Raw genomic sequence first — 17,006 nt, forward strand, 5'->3', positions numbered from 1 at the left:
ACCGGGAAATAACCTGGTGAACCTACGCTGCACTCCCTCAATAGCAAGAATGTCCTTCCTCAAATTGGGAGACCAAAACTGCACACAATATTCCAGGTGTGGAGTATAGTTTAGTAATAAACTAAACAAGGCATAAAACCATGTCTATCAATGTACATGGGATATGTTGCACAAAACCAGGCCACTCATCCATGGTCAGCAATGAAGTCTCCACAATCCTCTAGGAAATCCTCCCTTTATGAATTTGTGTGATTCAATTATATTCACCTTGCAATCTTTGAACATCAGCCTGGCTTACTCAATTACCACTCATGTGACAGAGCCACCATTCCTGGAGCTTATGTGGTGAATCTACACTACTGGTCCTCACCTATATCCTCCTTTATGAACAGAGACCAACATTTCACACAGCGTTCTGGAAGTAGTTTGATATAAACGAAGAAGACATTATTACACCTGAACACAAAATCTCTTGAATAATGTCCATGTACCATTTGCCAACTGAATTAGAAGCTGCAGCAACCTGTTAGTTTTCAATGACTTGTATACAAGACCATCCAAGTCCCCTTGAGCATCAAAACTAACCAAACTCTCACCATTTACAAAATATATAGCATTTCTGTTTTTTCTATGAAAACTGATAACTTCACATCTTTTCCGCATTGTAAAATTGTACTCCATCTGCCATGCTGTTAATCATCCACATGGCTTATGTCTATCTCCTAGAATCCTTGTTGTGTTCTCATCACATCTAATATTCCCACTAAGTTTTATGTTATGTGGAAATTTGGAAATGTTACATCTGATTCCCCCATCTAAATTGTTGATACGGATTGTGAATAGTTGGATTGCATGCAGATTTTGCTTGCAACATTTTTATTTTTTACTTTCGGATTTATTTCTCTCTCTCCTGATTTTTATTGCTGGTTCCCATACCCCAGCTCAACTATTTTGAATAATCCTGTGTATCAGTCTGTATCCACATGAGATGTGATCCGTCCAATGAACTTGGCATATCTATCCCAGAGTCCCAATGACTCAGTAGTCTAAAGTCCTCCATCTTGCAATGTCTATCCAGCCACATATTCATTTTCTTTGTCTTCCTAATTCTATATCTGAGTGTCCCTAAATTACCATGTGCCTCAAAGATGCACATGGCATCCCTCCCGCCAAAATGGCCTCTCACTTCTCCCCACTGTGATTATCGACTTTTACTCTCCCACGCTTGCCTGGTTTGCAACCTGCTCCGTTCTTGAATATCAGGGTCTGCCCAAAAAAAGTCCACAGAAATTATCCCATTAACATGAACTGCAGCCTCGGAACAGAGCAAAAATATAAATAGTGAGGTTTACAGTAATCCAGTTTAGTTTAGAGATACAGTGTGGAAACAGGCCCTTCGGCCAACCGAGTCTGCACTAACCAGCGATCCCCGTACACTAGCACTATCCTACACACCAGGTAAATTTTTTACCTAAGTCAATTAACCTATAATGTACGTCTTTGGAGTGTAGGACGAATCCGGAATACCTGAGGAAAGTTCACGGGGTCTCAGGGAGAAGGTACAAACTCCATACAGACAACAACCGCAGTCAGGATCGAACTCGGGTGTCTGGCGCTGGAAGGCAGCAACTCTACCGCTACGCCACCATGCTGCCCCAAATTTGAAGGTTGTGCCTTCAAATGCAGCAGGGTACGGTCAGCTTTCTCCTCTTCATCCCACCTCCCTTTCGATATAAAACATTGGTAGCCGTGCTGGAATGTACTTGGATGATAAAATGCGGTAAGTCCTCTTATCAACATTGGATGCACAATATCAACAATTCCTTCATTATAATGAAAGCTTCAATTCATAGTGATAGATTTCTCAAAGAAATGTTCATGTGGCAAGTTCAAATATGCTACCTGCAAAAGAGAAAGAATACATCCCATGTACTTACTGGTAAAGGTGATGTTAAATCCTCGAGCAACTGTAGAGTGGTCTGTCAGGAATTCTAAACGTGACAAGTGCCCGCTGCTGGTCAAAGGAGAAGGGATTTTGTTTCCAGAGAAAGTTCCCAAGACGGGCGATTCAGGATTTAACCCATCCTTCACAGAAACAAAGTCAAACTGCGGCTCGACATCGAAGTCATTAAAGGCCAGGTGAATCCTGCTCTCCGGCTTTGCAATAATCAGCCATACACAGTGCATATGGTTGCTGTAATCATCAGGGTAGTTGGGAGACAGCAGAACACCAGACGGAGTTGTAAAATTGAAGAAGCAGGAAACTGAAAACAGAAGAAAATATTACGGTCATTTGATATTGAACAGCAAAAGCCACCTAAAAGAATCATAATGACACGGAGGAGAATTCACTCACATTTTCATTCAACAATCAAGAATCCTAGCTGCCACTTGATAACAAGCAAATAGCTAACCCAATGATCGATTGGGCTAAAATTATTATTGTTGTGTACACCAAACTGTTCAGTCAGCTGAAATGCTGAAATGAGTTGACAGCTTGCAGGCAATCATGTTTCAACAAAAAAAAACAATAAAAATAAACATGTCATGACAATTTACAACATTATTTAGTTGCATTTCAGAGTCCGCTGCACATGATAAACTGCCTTAAAGTCCATTACATCTGTGGCTTTGTAAATAGCCACGGCAACCAGATTCCTTCCCTCACCAGACGATCGTATTTATTTATTTATTTAGGTTTTCATTTTCAATAAATCAACAAAAGGACATGTTAATAAGAAACACTCAAATAATACACAAAAGAAAAATACAAAAATGTACAGAAACATAAAAGAAATATTTAAAAAAAAGTTCTATATATAATGCAACCATGCCATCAGTCGCACACCCCACCCACCTCACCCAGGCTAATTAAGAGTGAAGAGTGCACCTACACATAACAACATTTAACAAACCAGCCCTTAGTCTGTCAGAACCTGCAAGTATGATAAAAAAAGTTGCCATTTGTGAAAAAAATTATCAGTATATCCCCTCAATGTATATTTAATTATCTCAAGTCTAAGAAAAAACACTGCATCTAAGAGTCACTGTGACACAGAGGGTGGGTTAGGGGATTTCCTCTGTAGTAGGCGACGTCTGGCTATTAAAGATATAAAATTAATCATTTATTTTTGCACAGAGTTTAATCGACCTGACTCATCCGGGGCCCCAAAGATGGCAATCAATGGACAGGGCTGTAGATGCATTCCCATTACGGTAGACATTATATTAAAGTAGCCGGACCAAAAATTATGTGATCGTGGACAAAGAAAAAACATATGGCTCAGATGACAGTGTGGACCCGAACATCTATCACATTTATCCTCCACCTCTGGATAAATCCCAGACAGTCTTGATTTAGAAAAATGAACCCTGTGTATAACCTTAAACTGAATGAGTTTAAGGTTATACACAGTTTATTCGGCAAGACGAGCGCAAGACGTGACAGTACATGGCCCACCCACAATGTTATCCCACAACTCCTCGGTAAGTTGAAATCCCAGCTCTTCCAAGCAGCCCTTGTTTTAGAGTTGAACTGATCGCAAAGATCCAAAATACGGACATACATCTCTGAAACAATTCCTCTTTGTTGGGTCTTGAAAGTAAACAAACTACCCCATATTTTGTCGTGGAGGTGAAGAGGGAAAATTAGAAAAACAAAGTGTCTAACTTGGAAGTACCTAAAAACATGATTTGCTGGTATCTATACAATTATGATAAATTGGTAAAGCTGTTAAAAATACCATCTGAAAACAGATCAACAAAACATTGTATACCTTCATTATGCCACACCGAAAAAACAGAATCAAAATGTGAGGGAGGAAACAAGTGATTGTTACATAATGGACCTAAAGGAGATGCAGCTACAAATTTGAAATGTTTCCTCAATTGATACCAAATCTTTAAAGTATTGAGCACAACAGGATTTTTGATAAACAATGAAATCTTGGTTGGAAGAGAGGAATATATAAGAGCAGATACAGAGGATGAAGGAGGGCAAGAGCGGGCTTCCAGTTCGCACCAAGCTAAATAAGGAAAATCAACCCAACAATGTATTTTATGAATGTGTGTAGCCCAGTACTAGAATTGAAAGTTCGGTAAAGCGAGACCACCACTGAACTTACATAATTGGAGTAAACCTACGATGCATTCCGTCAATGGCAATAATGTCATTCCTCAAATTAGGAGAACAAAACTGCACACAATACTACAGGTATTGTCTCACCAGGGCCATGTCCAACTGCAGAAGGTCCTCTTTGCTCCTATACTCAACTCCTCTTATTATGAAAGCCAACATGCCATTACCTTTCTTCACTGCCTGCTGTTGCTGCATGCTTACTTTCAGTGACTGATGTACAAGGACACCTAGATCTCGTTGTACTTCCTATTTTCCTAACTTGACACCATTCAGATAATAATCTGCCTTCCTGTTCTTGCCAGCATAGTGGATAACCTCACATTTATCCACATTAAACTACATCTGCCATGCATACGCCCAATCACCCAACCTGTCCAAGTCACCCTGCATCTTCATAGCATCCTCCTCATAGTACACACTGCCACCCAGCTATGCGTCATCCTCAAATTTCCTAATATTACTTTTATCCCTTCATCTAAATCACTAATGTATTGTAAATAGCTGCAGTTCCAGCACCGAGCTTTGCGGTACCCCACCAGTCACTGCCTGCCATTCTGAAATAGACCCGTTAATCCCTACTCTTTGTTTCCTGTCTGCCAAACAATTTTCTATGCATGTCAGTACCCTACTCCCAATACCATGTGTTCAAATTTTGCCCACTTATCTATGTGGGACCTTATCAAAGGCTTTCTGAAAGTCCAGGTACACTACATCCACTGGCTCTCCCATGTCCATTTTCCTCGTCACATCCACAAACAATTCCAGAAGATTAGTCAAGCATGATTTCCCCTTCGTAAATCCATGCTGACTCAGACAGATCCTGTTACTGCTAACCAAATGTGCCGCTATTTCATCTTTTATAATTGACTCCAGCATCTTCCCCACCACCGATGTCAGGCTAACTGGTCTATAATTCCCTGTTTTCTCTTTCCCTCCTTTCTTAAAAAGCGGGATAACATTAGCTACCCTCCAATCCACAGGAACTGATCCTGAATCTATAGAACATTGGAAAATGATCACCAATCCATCCGCATTTTCTAGAGCCACCTCCTTAAGTTCCCTGGGATGCAGACCATCAGGCCCTGTGGATTTATTTGCCTTCAGTTACAACAATTTACCCAACACCATTTCCTGACCAATGTGGATCCCCTTCAGTTCCTCCCTCCCACTAGATCCTCCATCCCCTAATATTTCTGGGAAATTGTTTGTGTCTTCGTTAGTGAATGCAGAAATAAACTACTTATTTAATTGTTCTGCCATTTCTTTGCTTCCCATTATATATTCACATGTCTCTGATTGTAAGGGACCTACATTTGTCTTCACTAATCTTTTCCTTTTTACATATCTAAAGAAGCTTTTAGAGTTAGTTTTTATATTCCCCGCAAGCCATCTTTCATGCTCTTTTTCCCTCTTCTTAATTAACCCCTTTGCCCTCCTCTGTTGAGTTCTAAATTTCCTCCGGGCCTCCGGTTTGGTGCTTCCTCTGGCCAATTTTTGCCTTTTCCTTGGATTTAACACTATCCTTGATTTCCCTCGTTAGCCACAGTTAAGCTGCCTTCCCAGTTTTATTCTTTTGCCAGACAGGAATGAACAATTTCTGGAGTTCATCCATACGGTCTTTAAATATTTGCCATTGCATCACCTTCGTCAACCCTTTAAGTATAATTTGCCAGTCTATCCTAGCCAATTCCCGTCTCATACCTTTAGTCTCCTTTATTTGAGTTTAGGACCCTGGTCTCTGAATTTACTGTGTCATTTTCCATCCTAATGCAGAATTCCATCATATTATGGTCACTGTTGCCCAAGGGGCTTTGCACAACAAGATCGCAAACTAATCCTTCCACATTACACAATACCCAGTCTAAGATTGCCTGCCGTCTAGTCCGTTCTTCAACAAATTGGTTTAAAAAACAATCCCGTGTACATTCCAGAAAATCCTCCTCCTCAGCACCGTTACCAATTTGGTTGGCCTAATCTATATGTAGATTAAAGTCACCCATGATCACTGCTGTACCTTTGCTTCACGCATCCCTAATTTCCTGCTTCCCCCAACTTTGCTACACGCATCCCTAATATCCTGCTACTCTTAGATGCTATTCCCAACCTCCCTCCTGCTGTTTGGTGGTCTGTATACCACTAACAAGCGCTTTCTGCCCTTGGCTATTTTGCAGTTCTACCCATACTGAATCTGCAGCATCCAAGCTAATGTCTCTCCTTGCTATTGCATTAATCTCCTCTTTAACCAGCAATGCCACCCCACCACCTCTTCCTTTCTGTCCATCCTTCCTGAATATCGAATACCCCTGCATGTTTTGCTCCCAACCTTGGTCACCCTGGAGCCATGTCTCCATAATTCCAACTATGTCATATTCCTTAACCACTAACTGCACATTCAATTCATCCACCTTATTCATTACTTTCTTATAAGTTTAAAGAGATTTGGCCAGTCACCGAATTCCCGAACAAATTTCTACGGATGCATTGTGGAAAGAATCGTCAATGTTTGCACCAGATAACAGCATGTATCATCAATGATCTCCATCATTCCGGCCATGCCTTCTTTTTGTAACCACAGGGAAGAAAGTACAGAGGCCCGAAGATACACACCACCAGGATTAGGAAGAGCTACTATCTTACAGCCATCTGGTTCTTGAACGGATCTGCACAATGCTAATCCTGCCTCAGCAAAAGCATCACCATGGGCTTGTTTTCAAATTGTGTATTTTTCCACTAATGTCATTTTTTATAATTTCTTTATAATAATATATAATATAGACTTTATAATTTCACTTCCTTGAAGAATTTATGTGCAATTTATGTATAATTTACATTTTTGTGTGTTGTCTGAATCCATGTATCTGTGATGCTTGTGCATGCACAATTTTCATTGAACTTGTATTTCACTGCACTTGGGCATATGATAATAAACTCGATTTGACTTTATTAATCCCAATCATTTTTCCACATTAACAATTTCCCTTATGCAAAAGCCTCAACCTCTTGAGCCGAATGGTAAAGATGTTTTAACAATTACTATTGGTGGTCTATCGTTTAATTCTCAAATCCCTAATTTTCAGATCCCCATCACAACCACTTAGACTGATTATTATCATTGTCATTGTCCAATATAAATTTCTTGTTGAGTCATTATTTGTTCTTATTCTGCATCACCAACAGCATGCTCTTTGATGACAAAGTACAACTTCCTTTTTGGTTCCAGCTTCAAATTGAAAGAATATTGCATTAGTAAATAAATCATTTAGATTAGATTTACTTTATTAATCCCCTTATTCAGGGGAAATTCAGATGTCCTTGCAGCACACTAATAAAAATACAACATAGCATTCAAGAAGTTCAACACCGAAACACAAAAACATCCCCCCACAGTGGTTCCCACTGTGGGGGAAGGCACAAAGTCCAGTCCCCATCCTCTTGTCCACCCAGAGTCGGGCCTATTGAGGCCTCCACAGTCGCCGCCACGGCGCCCGATGTTCTCGCCGGGTGATGGTGCTCCGGCTTCGGGAGAACCCTCAGCGGCTTGGGGTGCCAGGAACGGCCGCCTTCTTACCGGAGACCGCGGCTTCCAAGTCAACAGACCGCGTTTGACGGAGCTCCACACACTGGCGATCTCGGCGAGAGATCCCAGGCTCCGGGATGTAAAGTTCAGCGCCGCAGCTGGCCGCTCCACAGAACCGCGGCTCCACAATGTTTTCATCGGCGGTCCCAGCATACTGGAGTTCCAGCGCGGCGACCCAGGAATGGCATTGCCCGCTCCGCAATAGCGCTCCAGCGCTGTGCCGCCGCCAAAGCCGAGGTTCTGGCCAGGTCCCCTCAGGAAAGGTCGCTCCAGGACCCGCTGGTAGGCTGCGAGGACAGGTCGAAGGTGCTGCTCGGAGGAAGGCAGCCTCTCCGACCAGGTAGGAACTTGAAAAAGCAGTTTTCCCCTCCTCCCCCACCACCCCCCACACATAAAAAGATTAGACCCCCCGACTACACACTTTAACGTACTAAAAATAATAAAAAAGAAGTGAACAAAACGGACAGCTGCAGGACAGGCAGCCGTACACGACAGCGCCTCCTCATTTGTTCCATTCTGTGGGACTTCACAATGATAATTAGAGATCACCGTAGACTGTGTGCTGTATGCTGCTGCCGAAACCCTCCTTTATTTCATCACAAATTCAATTAGTTGCTATCCTTCAAATACTTCACTTTCCTCAATTGCAATCATGAGATTGAGAGTTTAGATAGATACAAAATGCTGGAGTAACTCAGCGGGACAGTCAGCATCTCTGGAGAGAAGGAATGGGTGACGTTTCAGGTCGAGACCTTTCTTCGGACTGAAGAAGGGTCTCGACCTGAAACGCCACCCATTACATCAGTATGAAGAAGGGTCTCGATCCAAAACGTCACCCATTAGATCAGTCTGAAGAAGGGTCACGACCCAAAACGTCACCCATTCCTTCTCTACAGGGATGCTGCCTGTCCCGCTGAGTTACCCCAGCATTTTGTGTCTATCTTTGGTTTAACCCAGCATCTGCAGTTCCTTCCTACAGATTGATAGTTTATATTGTTTATACGGCAGGTATTGCTTGATATACATGATGTTGGACAACTTCAAGACTGAAAATGATCAACTGAGGAAAAAGAAAAAAGTCTACGGTTTTGTAAATATGGATACAGTGAATAATAGTTTAAAACTACTTACAGACACAGCTTGGCTTCTTGGCTGACCATTGGTTATTCTTCTGGCAGGTAATGGACTTTTGGCCGACTAGTTCAAAAGCAGGTAAGCATTCAAACCTCAAAACATCACCATGAAGGAAGCTGTTGCCCTCTCTCTTTCCATAGGCTGGAGTTCCAGGATCACTGCAGGTTCCCTGTTCTATCTCTGAAAGAAAAATGTTGGCAATGGATATATATTTTACATACAAGACATAGAATCACCAGGGCTTATGATTGCTTGAAATGTGCCACCTTGATTGAAGCCGGGTGCAACATGCAAAAAAACAAGGATCAAAAAATAACTATTGGCTATATATTATCCATTGGTAATATATGCAATCTGTAAAATCAAAATATGTTTATCGTCTGTTAAAACAAGCTTTCTTCCCTCCTTAACAAACAACATAAACGAAATGGACAAGAAACAATTGGTCAAAAAATTAGAATAAAACTTTTAAGATCGTTCTGACCAAATTATACCATGATATCTGGCCATCTAAATATATTACATCTACTTTCATGAAGAATTGACGATTTCAATTCATAGATGAAGTGATATGGATCAACTTGTCAATTACAATAAGCAGTTTTACTTCAATGGCACTCAGTCCAGAGTCGAGTGTTAGCTCAGTTTAGAGATACAGTTTAGGAAACAGGCCCTTTGGTCCATGCTAACCATTGATCACCCATTCACACTAGTTCTACGTTATCCCACTTTCCCATCCACTCGCTAAACATTAGGGGTAACTTACAGTGGCAAATTAACTACAAGCCCTGTACGTCTTTGAGATACAGGGGGAAACCAGAGCACCCAGAGGAAACCCACGGGGTCACAGAAAGAATGTGATAACTCCACATAGACATCACCCAAGGTCAACATCAGTCTCAGGTCCCGGGTCTTTGGCACTATAAGGCAGCAGCTCTACCAGCTTCCCCACTGTGCCGCCCCTGTGGAGCAAAGAGATCGAGGATCTCTGGATTTTTTTAATCATTCATGGAAAAATTAGAAACTTGAGCAAACAGCAACATATGTTTGTTTGTGCCTGTCCTTTTTCCTTTGTAAAACTCTGAAATCACACAAACAATTGCAGAACACAGAAAATTAATCTTTTGTTGCACTGAAAAACAATAGTTCCTGTCTACGTAAAAAAAAAAACAACTTTACAAATCTCACTTCTCCTGGACCCTGGCCAAGTTAAGCCCCCAAACACAGTCTTTATCTTTACCGAGATCTGTGACCTCACTCAAACTTTGTAAATGTGATGAGACGACAGTGTCGATGGAGTAACGTTCATGAGCACTCGTAGTTTCTCAGCCTTGGGAACATTCCAGGCTGCTCCTGCTTATCGCTGCTGCATTACAGAACGTGCTACTCATTACTGTGCTGTTGTGTTGGTGAGGCAACCAAAGTCTGTAGAGAAGAGGTCCTCTGCTCATTGGAGCAGGAGGAGCAGACATGGAAACTTTGCAGGATGCCCCCAAGTGTACGCCTTCATCGATTGAGCTCACACCTCTGGCAACATCCTGCTGGGATTGTAGCCATTCCATCTCTGGGCATTACCTTCAATGGGTATCCAGTTACCTTTGACTCTTGGGGAACACATTGCTACCTATTACCTTTCCAGAATTGCAGCATCCATTCAAGCAATAGCAACACTCCCAAGAAGAGACCTTTGCTTGTATTATCGAAAGTAGACACAAAATGCTGGAGTAACTCAGCGTGACAGGCAACATCTCTGGAAAGAAGTAATGGGTGATGTTTCGGGTGAGATCTTTCTTCAGACTGATGGTTGTTGTTTTATGTAACTTTGCCTGTATTATGCTACTTTTGCATTTACGTGCTATTTACAGAAAAGCCAGCAGCTGCAAGAACCTATATTATAAGTAGGGATTAACACTGATATCAAAAGGGAATAACAAACTGAAACCAAAAATTTCAGTTTCATGTGGCAATGCAAGGTGAAAATGGACATACTGTTCTGTGAACATCACAACTAATGACCTTGGTTTTTGTGTGATTTTCACGTATCCCATCATTAAATAGTAGAAAAAAAATCTTATTCCTATTTTTAATAGGAAATCTGACAACATTTTGTAAAAAATGTTTTAATACCTGAAGATAAATTAGCATGAGCTTTCTCAGTTATTGTAAAAAATACTGAGATTATGAAATACATGGCTGGCCTTACACCTAATTAATCAATCTGAAGAAGGATTCCAACCTGTAACATCACCTAACCATGTGCACTCCAGTGATGCTGCCTAGCCCGCTGAGTTACTCCAGCAGTGTGCTTTCATTTGTAAAGCAGAACTGTGCTCCAATTAATTGATGCACTTATCTTAAATTCTGGCACATTGGTGGGAAGAATCTAAGGAAAAAAAATCGGATTCAGTTCAATCTATTTTTCACCACGCAAATCAGCTGCTTCAGGATCTACTTTGTTTCAGATATTACTTTACTGAGCCGCAGAATGCTACGACACTGACACAAGTTTATGGCTCATCAAACTCATGCTGGTGTCACTCAACACCCAGATATTTCCATTAAATCTACTCTTCCGCTTGTGTGCGATGTTTTTTTCTAATATTGCTGTCTCCATCATCTAATTTAATCTTTTTAAATTCATGCACTCTTTGGACAATTGTTCATGATGAATAATTACAAATTATAAACATGCACCACAATGTTTTCCCAGCCCAGTTACAACTTTACAACCCTCTCTCTCTCCAATCATTGGAGACTATTACGTCAATGTTATAATTTGCTTTTAATAACATTAGATTAACCCTTGGTAATTTTAAGGAAGTTCATAAAGTTGTTATGTTGGTTTGTGATGAAATTCAAGTTTCTTGGTATTTCTCAATTACAAATCCTTAAAACAAGACCCAAGTCAGACATGTGGTGTTTTTAGACATTCAAAAGTTACAGAGGTAAGGATTCATACAATTTGAACATTAAGTAATTGGTTTTATATTTCACATAAAACTACCGATTCCGTTTACTTGGTTTTGATGAATTTCTGTATAGGCATGCCACATTTAATGATATATGTGTATGTACACCAATGTCTGCACTTCCATTCCAAATCAAAACTCTCCGGAACATTTTTATAGGTCTCTATGCACTGATGAAATGGTAGAGTAGATTTTATTACCATAGATCCCATCAGCAAGTTGTTCTGATATTTAAGGCAGTGTTGATAAGGACTCCCATTGTTCTTGCTACTTAATTAATGGAGTCCGGTTCGTGCAGGGACAATTGAGGCTGGGTTAGATGTCAGTAATAGAAGGGAGCAGAAACATAACAAGCAGGACAGGGGAAGGGAAGGTAGTAGAGGAAGGGAGAGGGAAGACAAGACTCTGGTGGGTGAGTGAGCTCGGAGAAAAGATAGGGGGAGAGGGGGCATCATAGGGGAGGGGGGAGGAGCCATCGAGGGGGACCAGAGGGGCAGTGGGTATAATTGGCGGTGCGATGGGGCCGTTCTCCTCTGCCGGGTTCAGAGTCTCCACTTTCTGTTTGGCGATATCGGCAACATCTCCGACTGGCGTTGGGCCGGGTCTCTGATGCTGGGCTGCTGCTTGGGGCTGGGCTGCTGCTTGGGGCTGGACTGCTGCCTGGGGCTGGGCTGCCTGTGGTGGAGCTGCCTGGGGCAGGGCTACCTGGGGCGGGGCTGGGCTGCTTCGGGTCTCTCCAAAAGTCCGGTTGGAAACCTCCGGCGGCTATCCTCAGCTCCAGTAAAGACGCGATGGCACAGGAAGGGGCGGATCGTCCCGAGGAGAGACAGGGGAATAGGCTAATCCATGCGGTGCTGGAAGGCAGGAGAAGAGATCGATCTGCGCACGCACGGTTTTAAAGATTTTTAAACCTCGTTAACTTTTACGACATTCAACTGATCGGAACAAAACTTGGTGCAAGCGCAGCATAGGAGAACGGTGAGTGAACTGGCAAAAAATCATAGCGCTATCACGAACCGTTTTTGCGCTAATAGAAAGACCGTCAAACCGGAAGATGACAAGATAAGAGGTTTTGTTATGTATAGATAGATTGGATATGCAGTCTTTCATATGTCTTTTTTTTTAAGCTTTCTTGGCATATGTTTGACGTATTCAATTCAGTTCATAGTTTCGATATGTTCCATTGTTGCCCCCTCAAATGTCAATATTTTCTTCCACTGATCTGAACAAGGTCTATTTATTGTTCAGCAATGACTAGTCTTCCTCCCCTTACAATGTACTGTGAATGGATTCCTTCAGGATCAAAGATAAACATCCCAATACCTTCAGGGAGATCACAGCCACATTATTGGACTCGCCTGGGAAGCCAGGTTGGAGTATAGGAGCATCCTGGACTAATGGATTCTTCATTATCAGTGCTTGCTTGTTCCTTTTGCAGGTTCTGGGGAAAATGTATTATCTAACTACTGCATGAAGAAGGTGGTTTGTTTTGGAATGAGCATATAAATGGTGGAAGCTGTGATTTATCGGCTGATGATCCTCAAATGAATTTAAAGGTTTCTTCTCTGCAAAGCTGCTGCCCATAGTCAATGAGTTGTGTATATCCTTTAATCCAGTGACTAATGCTGGCCCACACCTAAAGAACACCTTTGCTTTAAAATCTCTGTTACTGATTTCACATCTAATCATTGCCTTCTCCTTCCTTCATATCTGTTTATCTCCTCTAATCCTACAATTCTTCAATAATAGTTCTGCCTTCCACACTCAACTCCTTGATTATCCCCAGTTTAATCTCTTCCACCAAAGGCACTTAAACCTGAGCAAACTTTTCCTAGGCCACACCTTAATACATGCTTCCATTTAACTGATCATTTCCACATGTGGTTTGATGTTTCAACCGTTGTTTGATAATATTCAGAAGCAACTACAGATGCTTCTTTAAACCAAAGATAGACACAAAAAGCTGGAGTAAGAATGGTCTCGACCTGAAACATCACCTCTTCCTTTTCTCCAGAGCTGCTGTCAGACCCGCTGAGTTACTCCAGCTTTTTGTGCCTATCTTTTGTTTGATAATGTTCCTGTTAAGCTCTTTAGGCCATACATTACATTGAATCATCATCATCATAATTGTTGAAAACATTAACGGGCACGGTGCCTTACATTGAAGGTACCATATATAAACGGTGTTTGCGGTGAATTGATACTTTTAATTAAAACAAAACATGAACAGTCACAGTATCACAAGCAACAGTCCACAAAATAGTGCAGGAAGGAACTGCAGATGCTGGTTTAAACCGAAGAAAATGCTGGAGTAACTCATTGAGACAGGCAACATCTTTGGAGAGAAGGAATGAGTGACGTTTCGGGTCGAGACCCTTCTTCAGACTGCAGTCTGAAGGGTCTCAACCCTGAAACATCATCATTCCTTGCTGCCTCTCTTGCTGAGCTACTCCAGCATGTTGTGTCTATCTTCAGTTTATACAATAGCCCAGCTTTAGTGCAATGGTAACCCTTTTCACTCTGTGTGGGTTAATATCTCTTTGTATAACTAGACTTCAAAATCTCTATAAAATTAACCTTGGTCCCGATGTCCCATTTTAAATAAATATCTTTGTGGCAATCGGTAACAAGCCTGCATATCTGCATTTACCCCAAGCACCCGATTGTCACTGGTACACAAAAATGCTGGAGAAACTCAGCGGGTGCAGCAGCAACTATAGATGCTGCTGCACCTGCTGAGTTTCTCCAGCATTTTTGTGTACCTTCGATTTTCCAGCATCTGCAGTTCCTTCTTAAACATCCTATTGTCACTGTTCACCTCACCGTGGTCAGGATGAAAATGTGAAGCCTTTTATCAGTCATTTAGCATTTGTTTTAGTTGATTATGACAAAAGGAATGATGAACTCTGGGGATGAGACATTCAAACACAGTAACTTGTGAGTAAAACGAAAAAAATAAGTTGAGTTCACAAAATTGCTTCACTGATTGATGAAAACCACAGACCATCTTCCTAATGAATGCTATACCTCAATGAACAATAAACAGACACTGAAATTGCAACGGCAACAACACTGAAAGATCGATTACCATTTGTGGCTTCTGCAAATATATCTAGATTTAAATTTGGAATCTCACAGCACAGAGGCAGCCAGTTGGCGTAACATATATAAATATTTCTGATGATAAATAGCGATGAGACTCAACTGGGTAATTGTTGAACATTAATATTGATTGCAGTTACATAGAAATACAGTTAATATTAGACTAAATAACAATGCAACAAGTAATGAGTTGATAATAATAGCTAGACAATTGACCAAATTAATGAGGGTATGAATAGTCGGGAAGCTTAAAATTAAAACATCCCATTCCTCATATTCCATGAAACAACCAAACAGGCTTTTTATCGCTCTCAAGCAATCCAGTGCACTAATATTGATAAAGGGATTAGGGCACAGTGCAAAATTAAAAAACCTGGAACTAAATCAAGATGCCCTGCAATTCTCCATTTTACTCTCGGATCATATACTTATATCTAATGAGCATGGTCTTCATCAGTTTACAAATCTTGTTTTATTGTTACAATCTGAGCACAGCAGAAGTTATGAGAAAATGGGATAACATGAAACTAATATGAATGGGTTCAATGATCAGTACAGACTCGGTGAGCTGAGGGGCTTGCTTCCATCCTAAACTATGGTGCAGACGAGTTGCCTTACAGCGCTTGCAGCACTGGAGTCCTGGGTTCGATCCCAACTACGGGTGCGGCCTGTACGTTTTCCCCATGACCACGTGGGCTTTCTCCGAGATCTTTGGTTTCCTCCAACACTCCAAAGACATACGGGTTTGTAGGTTAATTAGCTTGGTATAGTGTAAATTGTCCCCAGTGTGTGATGGGTAGTGTGATTGTGCGGGGATCGCTGGTCGGTGCGGAGTTGGTGGGCCGAAGAGCCTGTTTCCACGCTGTATCTCGAAACATATAATTAATCCGATGATGAATAGGCAGATGAGGCATTAATATTTCCTGGGAAGTAGAGTTAAGTGTCATGAATACGCACATGGATGCTGACTATATCATTGTAAATGTTGCGACAATTAAGAAGAGGAGGGACTAAGGATGGATTGTGTTGACTGCAGGGTAAAGGAAGAGCAGCCATTGCAGTAGATGCTCTGGCTGAGAAATGATGAGTGTAATAGGAACCAAATCCCAATCTCACAAATAAGCAGAGCCAAATGTTTAACAGAGCAAGGTAGGGATGACCATGTCAAAGTCCGTTCAAAGATAATGCAAAAAAAAGGGAGAATAACACATCCTTCCACAAAAGAGTTAATGATTTTTGTTACTCTTGCTGGGACTGCTTTAATACTGCCAAAGAGAGGAACCAATATAAACACATTGTAAAAAAGGTTGAACGCAAATTTAATATCTTAGATTTTTGTACGCTGTTTGAGAAAGCATTACATAGATGTGCTCTGATATTATTGACTTTATCAAATGGTTCTTAATAAATGGATTTAACGTGGTGCCTTGTAATTAGTCCACTCAATTGGACATAAAAAGCCACATTAACATTATAAAACCCATTTGGGATAAACAGCCAATTGATACAGACTGAACAAAAATGCTACTTCTCTTCAAGAATCGAGAGTAATAATCTATTCCAACTAATAAATATTTCTCAAAATTCCCGTGAATTGAAACCCATTTCTATATTGTCGCTCTTATGACCTCTACTTGTACCATTATCTGCTGTTGAAAAATAAAGACTTGAAATTTTGGGAGATAATCCAATCATCGATTTGATGTGGTTTTATCGGCTTGCATTTTAACCTCTGTGTTTTGAGAAATGCTTGTGTTTGTAAAACTCCATGTTATCCACAAACAGTTTAGGCGTGACTTAAAATCAAACTGCTGCATCAAGGCTCCCAATGTTGAAGCCTCTGCCAGCCTATTTTACGCTGCGCCGGGCGATGAAAGGACCTGCGAACAGGCCGATTCAAGCCCCACGATTCGGGGCGGATAAAACTGGAGTTCAGAATCGGTCACCAACCAGGTCAACTCCGGATGTTACCATCCACAGGGCCCATGGCTGAAGTCTCCGATGCCTCGCCTGTGTGTGTGTGTGTGTGTGTGTGTGGGTGCGCATGCGCTTGTGTATGTGTGTGAGTGGCCACCAAGAAATTGTG

General features: G+C 41.3%; 1 protein-coding gene across 1 annotated transcript in view; it reads right to left on the minus strand.

The window, feature by feature from the left end:
• csmd2 (CUB and Sushi multiple domains 2) overlaps positions 1-17,006 on the minus strand; it is a 573,225-nt gene that overhangs the window by 406,316 nt on the left and 149,903 nt on the right. Inside the window, 2 exon segments of the mRNA XM_033045391.1 lie at positions 1,938-2,264; positions 8,847-9,029. Coding sequence (XP_032901282.1) covers positions 1,938-2,264; positions 8,847-9,029 — 510 coding nt within the window.

This window comes from Amblyraja radiata, chromosome 27, assembly GCF_010909765.2.
Source record: "Amblyraja radiata isolate CabotCenter1 chromosome 27, sAmbRad1.1.pri, whole genome shotgun sequence".
Lineage (NCBI taxonomy): Eukaryota > Metazoa > Chordata > Chondrichthyes > Rajiformes > Rajidae > Amblyraja > Amblyraja radiata.